Below are 11,001 nucleotides of genomic sequence, written 5' to 3'. Positions count from 1 at the left end.
CCGGTGACGTCGAGGAAGGTGGCGTTGGTGTCATTCGAGAGACGCGTCAGGATTCTTCCACAGACTTCAACGGTTAGGCTGCCCGTTTTGTGTAAAGAGGCTTGTCGAGAAAAAAAATCGCTCCTTAGTTGTTCCCCCCTCCCGTCCCTCTCCGGAGAAAAATGCTCTTTCCGGACAGGTATCATTTTAAGTTTATTTTGTCTTTGGAGATTGTAAATACTAATTACATCCATAGTCTTGATTTTTATGGTGAGAAATGCATTGGAAATGAGTTTCGCAAATTAAAAGACCAACACCAACAGCCGCTTCCCTCCCAATGGCTGGCAGAGTAAGAGTTGTATAGCCCACTAAGCTTACAAGCACAACTTTTCTTTTATGTTGATAATACTGTAATGTAATAAGTTAATTCACTTTGTAGGTGTTAGAGAAAAATAAAAAAAATACAAAAAGATCTCTTTTTTTAAGTGTAATAAAGTATTGACTCCAAAACCTCACTAGAATGTATTGTTGTAAGAACCAGTACAGGTCTTTCCTTTACAAAATTGTACACACTGTACACAAGATAGGGATAAAATGTAACAGCACACTCATCGTTCTTTGTACACACTCAGTCCAACTGTACACAGTTTTGCAGTTTGTACTATTTTCATTTATTACATTCTGCATCATATAATTATCTTATAATTCCGCGTAAATATGTATACTGTTTTTAAGTTATAATAGGCATTATATACACATGTCATAGTTACAAGAATCCCAATCCCTAAAATTGTTAAAAAATAAAAAACAACAAAAACGATTTTTCATGTGCTACCACATACTACAAGATACAGTATGTATGTCTAAAATGGTAGAATGGTACTAGAGAATAAGTTAGGAGTGGACACAGGTATATTGGTACACAAAGAATCAAAAAATTGATAGATACTCTAAGTAGCAACATTTATCGCCTTTTTCACACCATCTTCACACACAAACTCTAACATTCATTCATACTCCAAAGTCAATCTCCAACAGTCCAAATGAAAATTAAAATAATTTAAGTCTGACCATTAATTCCAGTGTCTTGCAGAATAGTAAACCTACAATGCAAAACCTTGATGGACAAAGACATGAATCATTTAGCATTAGATTTGTAAAGTATTTGATGTTGATCTTTGTTCTACAGATTCTACCTAATTATTTAATAAATAACATTTAACTAAAATTTGGTAAGGTGGTGTGACAGAGAAAAAAGGCTGGGAGTGGGGAAGCAACCACCTGGAAGTCAACTCCTATCCTGTTTCCAGCACCATCTACCAAACTTTGTCACACCTATAAAAATAAATTCCACTTATCTCAAGTTGTGAGTTTGTGTAGTACAATCTCTCAACCTTAGTTCATTGCTCCTAGGTACCCATCACAAATGTTGGTGGCCATATTAGAGCAAGGTAACCATAATTAATCCACGGCAACACCCTCCGAGCGGGTAGTGTGACAAGTTCAATTTCGATTTTAAGCAGTACACTGGAGATCCAACACCTTCTATTTCAAATACTGTATCACAAATTGGATCTGAATACTGCAATGTACATTTATTGGAAGTTCATTCACATAAATAAGATATTACTGTGTCTTTGACAGTAGGTAGCAAGCTTGTTTGACAAATGAATGCTTGAGCTAGTTGTCAAAAGCAACTTCATGGCTCACTGCCATTTGCGAGGAAGACAACTCCACAGCACCACAGCAGATCACAGCGCCCCACTTTGGCAACTGTCCAACACAAATTCATCTAAAAAAGAACTGAGAATTGACCTAAAACTCATTCTGACAAACACTGCCAAAATCAGTTCATCCAGAAGTTACTTAAGAACTCCAAAAAAGTTAAACTTAACATGCTCCAACAGAGATAAATTTGTTTAAGTAATGTAAAAGTTTATAATAAGGCAAATGGTCTTATGCAACATGGATAGATATCAGTCATTTCTACAATTTAAGCAGCTGCCAAAAGTATTTGTTCATAACAATTACAATTCTTTGTAGTAATCAAATGGTAAGATCATTCTGCTTGAGAAAACATTGGGTAAAAATACACTTTTAAAAAAAGGCATGTAAAAAAAGTAACACCCATGATCATGTTAACAGAGCAGTAGGTATGATAGAAATTAAATGATAAATATACTAAATATGTACCATTGTTTAGGCTTAAAATTCAGGTAAAAAAAAAAAAAAAAGGTGTAGTATGATTTGCTCATACTTTCAAACTATAGTGTAAAAAGTTTAGGACAGTTAAAAACACAATAAATGATTCTCAAAAAGATACAGAATACTCCAGAAAGAAGCACACAACAGATTTAACATGAAAAAATATTTTGCTCAAAAATGTCAAAAGCTAACAATGCAAGGAACTACACATACTGATCTAAGTACTTGCTCTTGAAAGACAACACAGAGATTGTAAATATCAACATAACTTACGCAGAGAAACACATAACATGGAAGGTTAATGAAGTCATTGATTTAAAAAAGCGATAGAAACAGAAGAGAGGGAAGGAAGCTGAAAATAAATATCTTTATATAGCAGAGCTTTAAGTTAATGAGACCATCAATAACATAAGGGTTAAAAATAGCAAGATTGCACATATTAGCTACCATAATGCTTTCAAGTCATACACTCGAGCTTTCCAAAAGCAATGGATAGATAAAAGGCACAGTGATTTCAGGATGTCACTTAGCTTCAACTTTGCCCTTAAAATTGTATACAACCACAAAATAATTTGAAAAATTACTTGAAAACATGTAAAGGTTTTTCCCAATGCTAAAAGATCTAAAAATGGAACGAGTCCAAGTTGATTGATTACAAGTATGCACTTTTGACCGCACGGGCGTGCGCAAACCTACCCACACACACACTCACACTTGCATACAGTACGTACACACACTCATACATACACACATACCTACATACATTCATACCAGCAAATTCACAACAATATATAAAGCTAAATATATAAATAATTACATAATTTATATGTTCAATGCATTTAAGAAATTACACTACAAAACTTCATTTAATTAATGAGTAGTGCAACACTCATAAAGAAGACTAATGTCCCCTGGATACAAGCCTCCAACCTGGGAAAAAGGGGGAAAAGATATGAGGAGGGAACTAGCACTACTAAATCTTTAAGACACAATGTTCCATTACAATTCAGCGGCATGAAAACACATTTTTCCTAGGATTAAACTTAATACAGCAAGTATTAAATAGTTAGACACTGATGGTCTTATCCACATTTTCAAATCACAGCTAAAATTTGGTGAGGGATATTAATTCATTGCTAATCATTCAACATGTGACTGGTGTCACACAAGTGTTGATGTCATATGGTAAAGCTGCATCAACACTTGCATATGCACTGGGAGACAAGACAAACGATCATGGGAATTTGAGTCCAGGCCAAGCCATGACAGAGAATTATAGCCCTCAAGAACGTATCTGGAAAAAAAATAATCATTAAAATACTGACAACAGGACAGTTAACTTGTATTTTACTGGGACAAAAAAAATATAAGGAACACACATACCTGAGGACATCAGTCGTGATCTGTGAATCCAATGGATGAACGCTGACTTGTGGTTGCTGATTGTTGAGCAAGTCCTCTGAACTGTGCTGTATGGTGTGTAGATGAAGAGCATTCTTTAAGAAACATGGACACACATTCTCAAGGTGCGGACATGATGCCCAAAACCATGATGGCATTGGACCAGTAGGTGCAGTTGACACTAAATAACCCAGAGCTAGAGGCTGCTGGAGTATATTTCCAACTTCCTCTTGAGGTTCACTTCCCTGTTAAGTGCAGAAAGCAACATTATTATATATTATTTTAATTAACGGTAACGACTAACAGTATAGGTGTTTATGAAGATGGATAGAAGAAAGCTACTCACCCTTGCAGGAGTGTGGCAAGGGTACGGACTTCCAGAAGCATCTGGTGTTGGACTGCTTGGATTCATACCACTAGGAGAATCTCTACGAGGTGAATTTCCTGGACTGTGAACTCCAGTTCCATTGTCTTGCCAATTAAAGATGTCAAAACCTCCCAGATCATCAATGCCTTCAGGCATATCACCTTCATCCAAAAATACCATATCCAGTTCTCCAGGACCATTAATATGCTGCTCTTGAAAGGCTGTTTGTGAGGACTGTAAACAATAAAACAAGATTTAAAAAAACATAAAATACATACTTTCTTTATAATAATTAATATTGAAAAGTATAACATCATGAAATATGAGGTGAAAGGTGACCAAGATCTCACCTGAGTTGTGGCTGAAGTAGGAAACACAAGAATGTGTGTACATGTGACATCTTGAGGAGTTGATAATTGACAGTTTACAGATGTCTGACTAAACCGTTCATCAGGAGTAAATTGATCAGGCATAAGTCTCAATGCGGAATCAGGTTCTAATGAGACCAAACATGCACTCAGGATGCTTGGAACTGTGTTGGTTTGTAGCAAATTACACTGTCCACATATCTCTTTCAGGTGTTTTGATGCTTTCACCAAAGCTTTACGGCTGAGAAGACCACTCCATCCTGTCACAGTAAAACAAAGTTACAAAATTGTTGATAGCTTTTTTCAAGTATCAAAATAAGATGTAGGCTAACCTTTCAGTTCACCGTGGCCAATGCGTCCGATTCGCCCAACAACAAGACGCCAAGGTCTCACACTTTGAGACATTACACCCAGGATGAAGTCCATGAGCTTCTGTAAGCCGATACGTCGGGCCGAGGCCTTTTTCCGTCTGGACCGATTGGGAATGTGAATGTTGATAACAGCAGTGTCCAAAATGGCTCCTCTTTCATCAGTGGCTGATGCTAATAGCCAACGTTGATCTTCCGAAAGGCAGTAGCTTAGATAAAGAACACAACACTCTTCAGCTGCTTCAGCAGGGTCTGACTTCTCTTTCACAGGAGCCAAGATGAATGGAGGTGAGTACAGGCGATAAGGCGCACGGCTCTTTTCCTGCTGACAAAATTATAAGGTAAATCTCCAGTCCACAGACAATAAAAAGAAAGTCATAACATTCCAACTCACGATAGCTGTGGGAAAGATAAGATCACTTACGTCTTTGTTCTTCAGGAATAGATCACCAGTTGCTGCAGGACCAAAGCCAGTAAGTGCTTTGACATTGGAGGTGTGTTGCATAACCCGACGACATTGAGAGTATACTGAGAGTGCAACACTGCGCATGTAATCACTTCTTGCACAGGACTTGCTTTGCTCGACAATACTCTCCAAGGAAACCACCTGTACAACATGGATAGATAGATAAAGTTTGGGGAGAATTATAATCTACAGATATTAAAGTAGTTTACTCCTTTAACAACATACCTGAACAGCCATATTGTTTCGCAAGTTTTCTGGCATAGCTTGTACAACTGTTGAAAAGCATTTCAGTAAACCAATACATGCTAGCCGTTCAACTTCTGAGCTTTCTGATCCAACAGTAAATGGTTCAACAAGGTATATGACAACAGCTGGTGGCTCCCTTTCTTCATCATCTAAGTGACTACTATCTTGGGAACTGCCAACACCCGCCAGCGGGTCGCGGTTTCCGTCCCCATCGTGATCACTCTTAGGAGTATTAGGACCTTTGTCACTGTCAGCACTAGGTGGAGGCATGGGAGATGGAGCAGGGCGTTCCACAGTTTTGAGTTGCGGCCCATCTGACGATTCCAGGAGTGTCTTGTCAAAGGGCATAGTTAATAATTGTGGAACCAAGTGGTGCCGACAAACCTTTAGGAAAACAAAAAGAAGAAAATAGGAATGAAAAAAGTTCAAACAAGGGAAAATTGTAACATATCGATACAATTCTGAAATGTAAGTGCTTCTTACTTGAGCATATAGACGTAACATATTAGCGGTTGGAGTGTCTCCTAGCATCTTAAACCAGTCGTCTATAGGCTCCTTGCCCAATTTCATAGCAGCTGAGCTTCCTACACGAAGAATTCCATCCCTCAAAACCTTGGTTATAGGGGAGTGCCTACCTAATCTGCAGACCTAGGAACAAAAAATTTTGAGCGATTAATATATAACTATATAAAATACTTTAATGTTGTTTTATTACTATGTTACATATGAATATGATACTAACCTCATACACTGTGCTAAGCTCTTTGAAAAATCCTCTACACCGATTGATAACAAAATCATTGTCTGGAGCAACCACAATATATGCAACATCTCGTGAGTATGAATAAGGCTCAAGCAGGAGTTTTTCCCAGTAGTGAAGAGCATATGGGGAGAGTGATAGCCAATCCTTCTCATAGCCAACCATCATTGACGGTATTGGCTGAGGCTCACATCTGTCTTCCGTACCTAAAAGAAAAGCAAGATGTTAGCATTCCCTCACCCAAAAGAGATTTAAAAGATATAATTCATACATTTAAAGGTGAACGGAGTGTCAAATTGTATTTACCTCTACCAGCAAGACGGTGGAACTGCCTCCAAGTTAGAGGTCCAGCAACTGTGTAAGGAGCCTCCCACAACCCAGGTCTGTACTTCTTCTGCACAGCTTCTTGAAGCTGTGGCTGCAGCGACTTCATAACCCGAACTATATCTTGGCTGCACTCAGGACCAGAGGCACGAAGGAAAGGCCATCGATGCATGCAGGGAATGCGTGCAGCAGCGACCATGAGACCTTGCTCCACAGCTACCCAGCTTGCCTCATTGCTGTCTCCAAGTTCTAGAGCATTCACAGTCATAAGAGGAGTGGCAGAGGAAGATTTTTGGGCTGCTTTGGTCAAAGCACTTGCAGGACTTCGCACAATAACACCACATTGTTCTTTCATCTAAACACACACAGAAAAGAAAAGTTAGTTTTTTCACCAGACAGTAATTGAGGCAGAGGATGTTACCAGACAGTGAAAAGTACTAACCAAACTGAGGACATCTATTGGTCTAACTGTATCATTAATATCATTTGACAGTCCATTAATTAGAGTCATAATGTCTAAAGCAGGAATCCCACTGCGCATATTGGTAATATTTGGTTCATCAGAAAGTCCAGTAATTTCATATTCATCTTCATAAAAGAGGCCAGCTCGATGAGATAGTCTTCGGTTTACAACAGCAGAGAAGCCACATGTACATCTGGTAGAGTCATCTTCATTAAGAGGATGAGGCCCATAGGGTGCTAAGTATACACCAGCATCAGCACCTCTGATAGTACCAACAACCTAAAGAGGAAATAAAAGTATTATTATGAGTCCATAAAATAAATACAGAGAATTCTTCAGTCAGACATCACTGCTTACCTTTGGATCATCACCATTGCACACACACAATGTGCAGCTGTCGAAATTGTGATCACGGAAAATATTTAAAGCTGTGTCACTGAGGAGTATGTTCATTATCAATGAATTGACCTCTGTGTTGCAGACTGTTTTAGGGAGATATGATGACACAGAAGACGGCGCAGGACTGTACGGTGGGGGAGGTCCTGGAGCTGGAGGAGCAGGAGGCGGGCACACTGGAGTGGCCCGATGAGACTGCATTACACTAGGAGACTGAGGGAAATGTGTAGCTGGTGATATTGGAGAGAGGCCTGGTCTGTGTGGCATTGGAGACATTCCTGGTCGATGTGGTGTCATAGGTGTGTGAGGTGTATGAGGAGTGCTGGGACCTTGTTGGATTGGTGTGGGGGGCTGTGATGGACGGTGAGAGTGTGGAACAGGCGGATGGTGGGGATGATTGTGATGGGCATTGGTAGGTGATATATGATATGACTGCAAGACAAAAGAGATTTTATACATTAATTTTTTTTAAAAAAAACATCACCTGTAAAGTATGTAATTGTTAAGAATAATTACCTTGATGCTGCTTTTTCCTGAACAGGTGGATAAAGCCATGATGGCTTGTATGAACAATTTCCTGGCAATGACACAGGGGGCAAGTGTTGACTGGGAAGATCCCTCAGAGGAGCATATTTTGAAGAGCCTACAAATTTATAGAGTGTTGGAGGGCGGAAAACATAAGACCAATCCTGAAAATAGAAAAAATATAAATAATTGAAAAAGGGAAATATACCCTGGAGGTCACAAAACAAAGGATGGAAAAGAAAGAGACATACATCAATTACTTCTTCCTGAGGACTGCCCATATTTGGGTAAATTTCTTGCTTAAACCGAGCTACAGGAAGCTCTGTGAAATCACACCGGTCAATATCAGTTTGACCTCCACAAGGAGAGGATGCAGGGTTGTGTTCCAATGATGGTGGGGTAGGAAACATTTTGGAGAGTTCTTCTGGGCGTAGAATACGTGGACCGCGCATGTTGCAGGAATTATCTTCATTCCCTTTCGAGCCAGGAGGAGTAGGTACCTGCATCTGTAAAATCAAAAATTCCATATTAACCCCCATTAGATTAATTAATCTTTATGCAGCTTTGAATTAATGGAAATAGTCATAGTGTTTTTTTTTTGCAGATAGATTAACCAAAGGTTCAGGAGGAAGCTTTGGAGACAGTTTTATAGCAGTATAAGAGTAAAAATATCACAGGAGTTAACAAATGATGGAGAGAGAAACCAATTTTTTCAAATAAAGAAGATTTAAACTTTTAATTAGTAGGTCATCATATGATGCACTCAATCCCTCTTAAAAACTGTAACTATTTCTATATTATTGTGTTTTGAATATCAATATTTCATTAGGATATATTAAGCAAAAATATTACCAAACACACACACCAAACTCACTAACTAATGTAATCCCAAATAGAAAAAAAAAAAGGATCTATCACTAACAGCCATAGCCATTGATAAAGAAATTAAAATTATCATAACAGAACCTGTCGCATGCTAAAATGTTGGTTTGAAAGAAAAATTTAAGATAGATAATACTATATTACAAAAAGAGCAACCTACTGACATACCAACCTTTTAAAGGCAAAAATAATTAAATGCACAATGAAAATAAAAAGGATAGAAAAAGAAAAAATCTGTTGGAAGAAAAAAACAAGTAGTTTGGTTGTGGTTTGGCATATCTGGAGTATGTTCTGGGCCTGAGTTATTTGAACTACGAAGTTATAGAAATAAGGCAAAAATTGTTCACACAAATTTTACTGTTTCATTTATATGACGGAATGCTCAGCCAAAAAATTAGGCACACTACATAAGATGCACCCAGGATGTAGATATGTAACATAATAGAACAGTCTTTCCAAAGCTTTGCCACCTCACATACACTTGGTAGACAATAAACATCTCTGCTAAAGATGCTTACCGTTTCATCACTTGACGTATCGGAGTTGTCAAATATCTGGTCGAGGTCGCGGAATGAGGCTTGGAGGCCTTCACTGGTGAAAAGGCTACCGGATAAACATTTCCCCGAATTGTCCGCTCGATCATCCTCCTGGGAGCACAATACACACATATTCCCACATAGACTCAGACCATTTTGGAGCAGTATAGTACTTTATCAATTAAAAAAAAATTAAAATACTAGATGGATAAGGTAAAAAGTAATAGGATAATAAAACAGAAAACATATCTCAAGGTTAGATGGATGGACCTTTTGCTTTTCAAAGGGATAAAAGGGAATAAAAGGAATAGCCAAGATCTAAATCAGAATAAAAGCTAATCTTGACTGTATGTTTTGGTCTAATTGTAAATGAATGCATAATATTTAAAGCCAACTGTATTGAAATTGACATTGGAGGCAACTGTGAAGTACAAATGAACATACATGCAAGTGTAGCAGACAGAAAAAAGTGGACAAAGCTGTGCAGAGCATGGAAAACAGACGCTGTGAATAGACTGAATATCAACTATGACTGCAATTATACAATTTTCATTTTTCTTAACCTTTACTTTGCTAAAAGCTTATATGTGTGATTCTTTTGTTTTTCACTCAAACTATTAGACTGATGTGGGCAAGCTATGAGTATGGTACATCTAAGGTAGTATGGTATGTGTATGTTTTGAACATGTGTAAATGAAAATATGTTTGTAGTCTGAAACCTCATTGAATATGTACATAGTTTGACAGATTTTAGATTTGGAAAGCATAGTTTTTTGTTAATAGTTTCAAGAAGTGCTTTTTACCTTCCTATTGTACATTATAAATTCATAAACACTAAACCCACACCAAAAAAGCACCACACCCCAAAGGGAAAGGTCAAGAGACTCAGTGTCTCAAATAATTTGTATTCAAAGCATGAAAGGAAATGAGAACAGAGAAGAACATAACTGATAACCAAAAAGTTAAATAATGTTAAATGCCTTTCCACAAAGTTCCAATTGTGAAATTCAACGCAGATTTCATTTCAATGGAATGGAAAGACATTGGTGCGAGCCAGAATGTAAGCAAAACGCACCTTCACGCCATTATTCTGGCGTTTGAAGCCTTCCTTGGCTCCAGATGCATTGTGTTCCTCGTCAAACTCGTATGGGTCACTGTCACACTGCAACAGTATCAAGATGTGTGGGCTATTATAAAATAAAAATATTGTTGGACCCACCAGAACTTTGGCACTACGTAAGCTTGTGGTACAGTTGAATGGAGGTCGTGTCAATGCATGCAAAACAGAAACAAAACAAAGCGGCAGGCTCTAAAACAATCAGCACAACATCATCAGTCTGCCGACACTATGGAAGCAAGTTAAATACAACAGAGAATAGAATAGAGAGAAACACAAATAGGGATCTTATAAGGTAAGATCAATAACTACAAAAACGTGCAAACAAGGGATTCACCTAAAACTACGGTGCTTGCTATGACACGAAGGAGAAGTTCTGTGACTAGAAGGCCAATATTCTTTAATCTAACCAAATCTTTGGAAACAATACTTGATATTTCCAAATTTCAAGGGTAATTTTAAGTATTGACCGAAACTATATAAAGAATTAATTAAAAAGGAATTTGTTGGATTGGTGTGGGGGGCTGTGATGGACGGTGAGAGTGTGGAACAGGCGGATGGTGGGGATGATTGTGATGGGCATTGGTAGGTGATATAT

General features: G+C 38.0%; 3 protein-coding genes across 7 annotated transcripts in view; 1 reads left to right on the top strand and 2 right to left on the bottom strand.

Annotated features, from left to right (window-relative positions):
* The window catches only part of LOC113214124 (sodium/hydrogen exchanger 9B2-like), a 17,389-nt gene extending 16,964 nt beyond the window's left edge, over window positions 1-425 (top strand). The window contains exons 11-12 of the mRNA XM_052269476.1: window positions 210-328; window positions 419-425. Of these exons, the coding sequence (XP_052125436.1) occupies window positions 210-328; window positions 419-425 (126 nt within the window). The remainder of the gene's footprint in view (window positions 1-209; window positions 329-418) is intronic.
* Window positions 426-451: 26 nt separating this feature from the next.
* LOC127749786 (mediator of RNA polymerase II transcription subunit 13-like) lies at window positions 452-7,790 on the bottom strand. 2 transcript variants are annotated; one of them, XM_052269460.1, is made up of 12 exons: window positions 7,305-7,790; window positions 6,927-7,226; window positions 6,467-6,839; window positions 6,143-6,366; window positions 5,884-6,048; window positions 5,380-5,784; window positions 5,113-5,295; window positions 4,653-5,010; window positions 4,303-4,580; window positions 3,932-4,186; window positions 3,568-3,830; window positions 452-3,478 (listed from the first exon to the last, which is right to left on the bottom strand). In XM_052269460.1, exons 1-12 carry the CDS (start codon window positions 7,638-7,640, stop codon window positions 3,346-3,348), a joined length of 3,273 nt encoding a protein of 1,090 aa, XP_052125420.1. In that variant the 5' UTR covers window positions 7,641-7,790; the 3' UTR covers window positions 452-3,345. The 2 variants fall into 2 exon arrangements, with proteins under 2 accessions (XP_052125420.1, XP_052125419.1); XM_052269459.1 differs by having other exon boundaries at window positions 4,653-5,013; window positions 7,305-7,789.
* Window positions 7,791-7,833: 43 nt separating this feature from the next.
* Window positions 7,834-11,001, bottom strand: part of LOC113214123 (mediator of RNA polymerase II transcription subunit 13) — a 32,648-nt gene continuing 29,480 nt past the window's right edge. For 2 of the 4 annotated variants that reach the window (XM_026433394.2, XM_026433397.2), the window contains 4 exons: window positions 10,362-10,448; window positions 9,269-9,397; window positions 8,120-8,374; window positions 7,834-8,032 (listed from right to left, as the gene is read on the bottom strand). In XM_026433394.2, coding sequence (XP_026289179.2) covers window positions 7,856-8,032; window positions 8,120-8,374; window positions 9,269-9,397; window positions 10,362-10,448 — 648 coding nt within the window. In that variant the 3' untranslated portion in view covers window positions 7,834-7,855. The remainder of the gene's footprint in view (window positions 8,033-8,119; window positions 8,375-9,268; window positions 9,398-10,361; window positions 10,449-11,001) is intronic. The other 2 variants (XM_026433396.2, XM_026433398.2) reach the window with 2 other exon arrangements.

This window comes from Frankliniella occidentalis, unplaced genomic scaffold, assembly GCF_000697945.3.
Source record: "Frankliniella occidentalis isolate FOCC.00 unplaced genomic scaffold, Focc_3.1 Scaffold93, whole genome shotgun sequence".
Lineage (NCBI taxonomy): Eukaryota > Metazoa > Arthropoda > Insecta > Thysanoptera > Thripidae > Frankliniella > Frankliniella occidentalis.
Note: the sequence above shows the minus strand (reverse complement) of the source record. Positions and strands in the feature narration are given on the sequence as shown.

Excerpts from the sequence above, each read along its gene's own strand:
- LOC127749786 (XM_052269459.1), bottom strand. The coding sequence starts at position 7,640 with ATGACACCACATCGACCAGGAATGTCTCCAATGCCACACAGACCAGGC. Across the intron at positions 6,840-6,926 it reads CAATAGATGTCCTCAGTTTG|ATGAAAGAACAATGTGGTGT; the intron begins GTTAGTACTTTT and ends GTGTGTGTTTAG. Across the intron at positions 4,187-4,302 it reads CTACTTCAGCCACAACTCAG|TCCTCACAAACAGCCTTTCA; the intron begins GTGAGATCTTGG and ends TATTGTTTACAG.